Here is an 8,721-nt window from a genome sequence, read left to right as displayed (position 1 = left end):
GTGATCAGACCAGGCTGTAGTCTGGCTGGTCACGGATGTTCAGTCTGCTGCTCTGTGTGCAGGACGCTGGCAGTCAGCAGATCGGGTTTCTGCTGGGGAGCTGTGGCGTGACGGTGGCTCTGACCAGTGACGTCTGCCATAAAGGTCTGCCCAAGAGCTCCACGGGGGAGATACCTCAGTTCAAAGGTCAGCCATCCACAGACAAACAAATAAACAAACCCTGTGTGGATCTCAACAGACCACAGTGACCCAGAACACTGAAAACTACAGACCTCACTCTCCCACACCAAACCTCATGGAGAAAATCAGAGATTTTAGTTCAGACCAAAGTCCATGGAGAAAATCAGAGATTTTAGTTCAGACCAAAGTCCATGGAGAAAATCAGAGATTTTAGTTCAGACCAAAGTCCATGGAGAAAATCAGAGATTTTAGTTCAGACCAAAGTCCATGGAGAAAATCAGAGATTTTAGTTCAGACCAAAGTCCATGGAGAAAATCAGAGATTTTAGTTCAGACCAAAGTCCATGGAGAAAATCAGAGATTTTAGTTCAGACCAAAGTCCATGGAGAAAATCAGAGATTTTAGTTCAGACCAAAGTCCATGGAGAAAATCAGAGATTTTAGTTCAGACCAAAGTCCATGGAGAAAATCAGAGATTTTAGTTCAGACCAAAGTCCATGGAGAAAATCAGAGATTTTAGTTCAGACCAAAGTCCATGGAGAAAATCAGAGATTTTAGTTCAGACCAAAGTCCATGGAGAAAATCAGAGATTTTAGTTCAGACCAAAGTCCATGGAGAAAATCAGAGATTTTAGTTCAGACCAAAGTCCATGGAGAAAATCAGAGATTTTAGTTCAGACCAAAGTCCATGGAGAAAATCAGAGATTTTAGTTCAGACCAAAGTCCATGGAGAAAATCAGAGATTTTAGTTCAGACCAAAGTCCATGGAGAAAATCAGAGATTTTAGTTCAGACCAAAGTCCATGGAGAAAATCAGAGATTTTAGTTCAGACCAAAGTCCATGGAGAAAATCAGAGATTTCTGATTCTCTAAACAAGGTTTGGTTTTAAAGAGAGATCAACTTATTTATTGTCAGTTCCCAGTTTTATTCAGTGGTGTGTATTAAACAGGAAAGATAATGTATTATTAATGACATCAGAGTTTGTTCACACAGCTGATGAAGACCCCTCCCCCCCCTCTCTCTGCTCCTATTTCAGCACAGCTTAGCTGCGTCTTTCATTAGGATAAATGGAAAGACTGATGGCAGCAGACAGCTGGCTGACTAATGGAGAACACAGTGATAGAGAGACCTTGGGAAAGCATGGCTGAGGAGAAAGAGAGAGAGACATGGAGGGAGAGAATGTCCTGCTGATGAGAAATCACTGTTGGATTTTCTCTAATGGATGTATAAATAGCAGTGTGAGGCTGTTGCTGGGTTTACTGTGTGTGTGTGTGTGTGTGTGTCATCAGTGTAAAGTGCTCTTCTCTGATCGATCAGCAGGTTTTAACCTCATCTACTTCTGACTGATACTGTTAGCACTGGGTTCCTTTCTGGTGTTAAAGGAACAATACAGAGTTTTAAAGAGGTTCTAAACACGATGCACTGATTCCACACAGTGCTAGCACCTCCTGGTGGTAGAAGCAAAGATGCAAAAGACGTAAAAACAAAAAGAGACAGGGATAACATTTTTCAGCTACAATCGCTAATGTGAAAAAATAACATAAAGATGCTTTTTCTTTGGAATATGTACATTTGTAAAGGATTATGGACTGAATTCCATAGAGAAAATCTGAGATTTTTATGGAGCATAAAAATCTCAGATTTTCTCCATGGACTTTGGTCCGAACTAAAATCTCTGTTTTTCTCCATGGACTTTGGTCTGAACTAAAATCTCTGTTTTTCTCCATGGACTTTGGTCTGAACTAAAATCACTGATTTTCTCCATGGACTTTGGTCTGAACTAAAATCTCTGATTTTCTCCATGGACTTTGGTCCGAACTAAAATCTCTGTTTTTCTCCATGGACTTTGGTCTGAACTAAAATCACTGATTTTCTCCATGGACTTTGGTCTGAACTAAAATCACTGATTTTCTCCATGGACTTTGGTCCGAACTAAAATCTCTGTTTTTCTCCATGGACTTTGGTCTGAACTAAAATCACTGATTTTCTCCATGGACTTTGGTCCGAACTAAAATCTCTGTTTTTCTCCATGGAGCTGTAGTTAAACTAGTTAAACTAGTTAAACTAACTCCGTTCTCCACGTCTGTGTCCAGGTTGGCCTAAGGTCCTGTGGTTTGTCACAGAGTCCAAACACCTGTCAAAACCACCACGTGACTGGTTCCCACACATCAAGGAGGCCAACAGAGAGACGGCTTACATCGAGGTAACGAACTCACAACTACGTTTTATCCTGTTAATAATCGTTTCCCCCGTCGTCGAACTGAGTGAATGGATTATACCATCCATCCAACATCCACCCATCCATCCATCCAACCAACATTCATCCATCCAACATCCATCCATCCACCCATCCATCCACCCATCCATCCATCCATCCAACATCCATCCATCCATCCATCTAGTCATCTCTACAACTAGTGCTAGAGTGGATACTTGTTTTGTTTCATCATGTGTTTAGCGGTAGTTGCTAACACGCTAGCTGCTAACCACAGCTTCATTAGCTCATGACACACACTCCGTCTGTGTCTGTGTGTTTAGTATAAGACGTGTAAGGACGGCAGCGTCCTCGGCGTGACGGTGACCAGGGCAGCGATGCTGACTCACTGCCAGGCCCTCACACAGCTGTGTTCTTACACTGAAGGTATAAAACACACACACACACACACACATTCTCCCATCACCACTGACATCAGACTGAACTCATCTCGTCTGTATTTTCTCTCCTGCAGCTGAAACCATAGTGAATGTATTAGACTTCAAGAAGGATGTAGGACTGTGGCACGCCGTCCAAACTGTGAGTGAACGTCCACCACCAGATGGGGCTGATAAACATAGTTAGGACAAATCTGGGGTCAGGAAGTTGCACTGTCATTTATGTTGACCCAGTACAAAAATCAAGTTTGTGTTGATTGGAAACTGTTCCCTTTCCAACACCAAACCTCATAGAGAAAATCACTGATTTTGGTCTGAACTAAAATCTCTGATTTTCTCCATGGGCTTTGGTCTGAACTAAAATCTCTGTTTTTCTCTATGAGGTTTGGTCTGAACTAAAATCTCTGTTTTTCTCTATGAGGTTTGGTCTGAACTAAAATCTCTGTTTTTCTCTATGAGGTTTGGTCTGAACTAAAATCTCTGATTTTCTCCATGGGCTTTGGTCTGAACTAAAATCACTGATTTTCTCTATGGACTTTGGTCTGAACTAAATCTCTGATTTTCTCCATGGGCTTTGGTCTGAACTAAAATCACAGATTTCCTCCATGGACTTTGGTCTGAACTAAAATCTCTGATTTTCTCTATGGACTTCTTTTGTGCAGAAACTCAAAGACTTAAAAGTTAACATTTTAGCTTCGACCACAAAGTGTTAAACTGTGTGTTCACCTGATTCGTTGACTTGTTGCTGTATACTGACCTCTGACCTGTTTGGTGTGTGTGTGTGTGTGTCAGAGTGTGAGGAATATGATGCATGTCGTCAGCGTACCCTACGCCCTGATGAAGGTCAACCCTCTGTCCTGGATCCAGAAGGTCTGCCAGTTCAAAGGTGAGGTCAACCCTCCTGGGTCTGGACACTGTTCTCCCTGTGATCCAACTCTAACTGACGTATTTCAGCTAAGCTAAGCTAAGCTAACCCTCACAGAAGGACAGACACATGAACTGATCAACGCTAACGACGCAGGGCGGCTGTCGACCCACATCCGTTACCACGACTGTTACCTGTTCTAGATGAAGTAGTACCATGTGTACTCTGTGTATTATACACAGGAACATGTACATCCAGGACAGAGTACAGAGTACAGCTCTTAGTGACGCCCCCTGGTGGTTGATTTTAGTTCCCTGTTGAAGGGATAAAAATGTATCTAAAGATTGAAAAAAAAAGACAAAGAGAAAAGTTTGCTAGTGTGGTCAGCAGGTGGCGCCAGAGAGTTGTTTGTATTTCTATTATGTCATTAATTGTGTGTGTGTGTGTTTTCAGCTAAAGTAGCGTGTGTGAAGTCGCGGGACATGCACTGGGCTCTGGTGGCCCACCGGGACCAGAGAGACGTCAACCTGAGCTCCCTGAGAATGTTGGTGGTGGCTGATGGTTCAAATCCCTGTAAGAACACACACACACACACACACACACACACAGACACAGACAGACCCACCATGACCCCTCCCCTCTGTGTCCGTCTCTCAGGGTCCGTCTCGTCCTGCGACGCCTTCGTCAACGTGTTCCAGTCCAAAGGTCTGAGGTCAGAGGTGGTCTGTCCCTGCGTCAGCAGCTCCGAGGCTCTGACTGTGGCTCTCAGGAGGTGGACCAACGTCTGACGCTGTTGTTTTTACCAGGGTGTGTTTCCCATCCCTAAATTCTAAAGCCTCCTTACCGCCCCCCGCAGGCCGCTGGCAGAGGAGTCCGCCCCCCCCGGCCGCAGCGTGCTGTCCATGCAGAGTCTGAGTCACGGCGTGATCCGAGAGGACTCGGAGGACAAGCTGTCCGTCCTCACGCTGCAGGACGTGGGATCCGTCATGCCTGGAGGTGAGACCAGACCTGGACTCTGTCCTGGACTCTGTCCTGGACTCTGTCCTGGACTCTGTCCTGGACCAGACCTGGTTCTGGTCCAGGACAGAGTCCAGGATCTGGTCCTGGACTCTGTCCTGGACTCTGTCCTGTACTCTGTCCTGGACCCTGTCCTGGACTCTGTTCTGGACTCTGTCCTGGACTCTGTCCTGTACTCTGTCCTGGACCCTGTCCTGGACCAGACCTGGTTCTGGTCCAGGACAGAGTCCAGGATCTGGTCATGGACTCTGTCCTGGACTCTGTCCTGGACAGAGTCTGAGTCTCAGCTGTGTTCTGCTGACTTCTGATCCGCTAACCTTTAGCTTTTTATGTGTTTTATCTCAGGCTAACACTAAGCTACCTTTGAGTTAACTGTGTGCTTTGTCTCCCCCCCCTGACCCCCCCCTGCAGCTGTGATGTGTGTGGTCAGACCTGAAGGCGTTCCTTTCCTCTGTAAGGTGGATGAGATCGGAGAGCTGTGTGTTGGTTCTGTGGCCTCTGGATCTACGTACTACGGCCTGGCAGGACTGACCAAGAACACCTTCGAGGTCACTCCTCCTCCCCCCTCCTCCTCCTCCTCCCTCCTCTTCCTCCTCCCTCCTCCTCCTCCTCCCCCCTCCTCCTCCCTCCTCCTCCTCCTCCTCTTCCTCCTCCTCCTCCTCCTCCTCCTCCTCCTCTTCCTCCTCCTCCTCCTCCTCCTCCTCTTCCTCCTCCTCCTCCTCCTCCTCCTCCCTCCTCTTCCTCCTCCTCCTCTTCCTCCTCCTCCTCCTCCTCCTCCCTCCTCTTCCTCCTCCTCCTCTTCCTCCTCCTCCTCCTCCTCTTCCTCCTCCTCCTCCTCCTCTTCCTCCTCCTCCTCCTCCTCTTCCTCCTCCTCCTCCTCCTCTTCCTCCTCCTCCTCCTCCTCTTCCTCCTCCTCCTCCTCCTCTTCCTCCTCCTCCTCCTCCTCTTCCTCCTCCTCCTCCTCCTCCTCTTCCTCCTCCTCCTCCTCCTCTTCCTCCTCCTCCTCCTCCTCTTCCTCCTCCTCCTCCTCCTCCTCCTCTTCCTCCTCCTCCTCCTCCTCCTCCTCCCTCCTCTTCCTCCTCCCTCCTCCTCCTCCTCCTCCCTCCTCTTCCTCCTCCCTCCTCCTCCTCCTCCCCCCTCCTCCTCCTCCTCCCTCCTCTTCCTCCTCCTCCTCTTCCTCCTCCTCCTCCTCCTCCTCTTCCTCCTCCTCCTCCTCCTCTTCCTCCTCCTCCTCCTCCTCCTCTTCCTCCTCCTCCTCCTCCTCCTCTTCCTCCTCCTCCTCCTCCTCTTCCTCCTCCTCCTCCTCCTCCTCCTCCCTCCTCTTCCTCCTCCCTCCTCCTCACAGAATCTCCTCTCTGCTTCCTGTCAGGTGTTTCCCATGTCGGAGGACGGCGCCCCCATCAGGGACCTCCCCTTCACCAGGACGGGTCTGCTGGGTTTCATCGGACCCTCCGGCCTGATCTTCGTGGTGGGGAAGATGGACGGTCTGATGGTGGTGGGGGGGCGTCGGCACAACGCCGACGACATCGTGGCCACGGCGCTGGCCGTGGAGCCGATGAAGTTTGTTTACAGAGGCAGGTGGGCGTCCGCCGTGACATCACTTCCTGTGCTTTCTGCTGCAGCTGAGGTTAAAACCTTTAGCTTCAGGCTAGTTTTAAGGCTGTGTGTGTGTGTGTGTGTGTGTGTGTGAGAGCAGGATTGCAGTGTTCTCCATCTCGGTGCTCCATGACGACAGGATGGTGGTGGTGGCGGAGCAGCGTCCTGACTCCACGGAGGAGGACAGTTTCCAGTGGATGAGCCGAGTCCTGCAGGTGGGTGGGAACGTCCGCCCGTTGTCCCCCGACCCTCCGTTTCATCATCACCTTTGGACCTGTGCTCAGTCGGACGCGTAACAACAAGCTGTGTCTTCCTCCCTGCAGGCCATAGACAGCATCCACCAGGTGGGGCTGTACTGCCTGGCCCTGGTTCCCTCCAACACTCTGCCAAAAACCCCACTGGGTGGAATCCACCTGTCGGAGACCAAGCAGCTTTTCCTGGAGGGGGCGCTGCACCCCTGCAACGTGCTTCTGTGTCCACACACCTGCGTCACCAACCTGCCCAAACCCCGACAGAAGCAGCCAGGTGCTGAGTCAGCGTTTCTGACGGGACTTCTACATCAGTTGATTCTTAGAAAATACTTTTCGCTGCTTTTTGTCGTGGCTCATCAGGGTTCATTCATTTTTTTTTTTTTTGTGGCTAACATTTAGCTTGTTTTCCAGCTACAGCTTCACCTTCTCTACTCTGCTCTAATTCAGAGATCGGCCCGGCGTCAGTGATGGTGGGGAACCTGGTGTCAGGGAAAAGAATCGCTCAGGCCAGCGGCAGAGATCTGGGTCAGATCGAAGACAACGATCAGGCAAGGGATGTTTGTGTGTACGTGTGTGAGGCAGAGGGATTGACACGATGATGTCATCAGCAGCAGTGGACCAGCAGCTGCTGCATCTGTCTGAACTAAAATCACAGATTTTCTCCATGGACTTTGGTCTGAACAAAAATCTCTGATTTTCTCCATGGACTTTGGTCTGAACAAAAATCTCTGATTTTCTCCATGGACTTTGGTCTGAACAAAAATCTCTGATTTTCTCCATGGGCTTTGGTCTGAACTAAAATCTCTAAATGTCTCCATGGACTTTGGTCTGAACAAAAATCTCTGATTTTCTCCATGGGCTTTGGTCTGAACTAAAATCTCTAAATGTCTCCATGGACTTTGGTCTGAACAAAAATCTCTGATTTTCTCCATGGACTTTGGTCTGAACAAAAATCTCTGATTTTCTCCATGGACGTTGGTCTGAACTAAAATCTCTGATTTTCTCCATGAGGTTTGGTCTGAACTAAAATCTCTGATTTTCTCCATGGGCTTTGGTCTGAACTAAAATCTCTAAATGTCTCCATGGACTTTGGTCTGAACTAAAATCTCTAAATGTCTCCATGGACTTTGGTCTGAACAAAAATCTCTGATTTTCTCCATGGGCTTTGGTCTGAACTAAAATCTCTAAATGTCTCCATGGACTTTGGTCTGAACTAAAATCACAGATTTTCTCCATGGACTTTGGTCTGAACAAAAATCTCTGATTTTCTCCATGGGCTTTGGTCTGAACTAAAATCTCTGATTTTCTCTATGGACTTTGGTCTGAACTAAAATCTCTAAATGTCTCCATGGACTTTGGTCTGAACTAAAATCTCTAAATGTCTCCATGGACTTTGGTCTGAACTAAAATCACAGATTTTCTCCATGGACTTTGGTCTGAACAAAAATCTCTGATTTTCTCCATGGGCTTTGGTCTGAACTAAAATCTCTGATTTTTAATCTGATTCATGGTGCCTTCGCCTCCGCTCAGCTGAGACGCAGCGCTGGTTTAAGACCCTAAAGCTAAATCCACACACACACACACACACACACACAGTGTCAGAGTCATAAATAATCCACAGCGGACCATGAAACATTCAGGAGTCCAGAAAATAAAACTCTGTCTCGTTGTTGAACTCTAAAGTCCAGTGAGACAAACGTGAAATTTGGGCTGAAGAAAGAAAATGTCTCCGCCGTGGAAGGTTGCTGTTAGCACGCAGCTAAGTGTGTGTGTGTGTGTGTGTGTGTGTCCTCCAGTTCCTCTTCCTGTCTGAGGTTCTACAGTGGAGAGCTCAGACCACTCCAGACCACGTCCTGTACACGCTGCTCAACTCCAGAGTAAGAGCCGACACAGACCCAGACGTGAACATCACGGCCGAAGAACTCCTTCAAAAGCTAATCACATTTGTCCGTCTGTGTGTGCGTGTGACCTCCAGGGGGCGATAGCCAGCTCTCTCACGTGTGTCCAGCTTCACAAACGAGCTGAAAAAATAGCCACCATGTTGGCTGAACGAGGCCACCTACAGGACGGAGAGCACATTGCACTGGTCTACCCTCCAGGTACTGAGTCACTGTTTGTCTGTGGACTGAGGAAAGCCCCCCCCTGACCCCCCGACCCCCCAAC

The 8,721-nt window shown here is 48.2% G+C and overlaps 1 protein-coding gene across 1 annotated transcript in view; it reads left to right on the top strand.

Moving 5' to 3' along the window:
• Positions 1 to 8,721, top strand: part of dip2cb (disco-interacting protein 2 homolog Cb) — a 32,641-nt gene that overhangs the window by 16,928 nt on the left and 6,992 nt on the right. Inside the window, 15 exon segments of the mRNA XM_008335060.3 lie at positions 63 to 186; positions 2,271 to 2,380; positions 2,716 to 2,818; positions 2,907 to 2,971; positions 3,622 to 3,715; positions 4,148 to 4,267; positions 4,352 to 4,466; positions 4,551 to 4,690; positions 5,123 to 5,259; positions 6,081 to 6,289; positions 6,408 to 6,522; positions 6,631 to 6,832; positions 7,006 to 7,106; positions 8,355 to 8,435; positions 8,534 to 8,670. Of these exon segments, the coding sequence (XP_008333282.2) occupies positions 63 to 186; positions 2,271 to 2,380; positions 2,716 to 2,818; positions 2,907 to 2,971; positions 3,622 to 3,715; positions 4,148 to 4,267; positions 4,352 to 4,466; positions 4,551 to 4,690; positions 5,123 to 5,259; positions 6,081 to 6,289; positions 6,408 to 6,522; positions 6,631 to 6,832; positions 7,006 to 7,106; positions 8,355 to 8,435; positions 8,534 to 8,670 (1,853 nt within the window).

This window comes from Cynoglossus semilaevis, chromosome 20 (genome assembly GCF_000523025.1).
Source record: "Cynoglossus semilaevis isolate Cse_v1.0 chromosome 20, Cse_v1.0, whole genome shotgun sequence".
Taxonomy (NCBI): domain Eukaryota; kingdom Metazoa; phylum Chordata; class Actinopteri; order Pleuronectiformes; family Cynoglossidae; genus Cynoglossus; species Cynoglossus semilaevis.
This window is presented reverse-complemented; position numbering and strand designations above follow the sequence as displayed.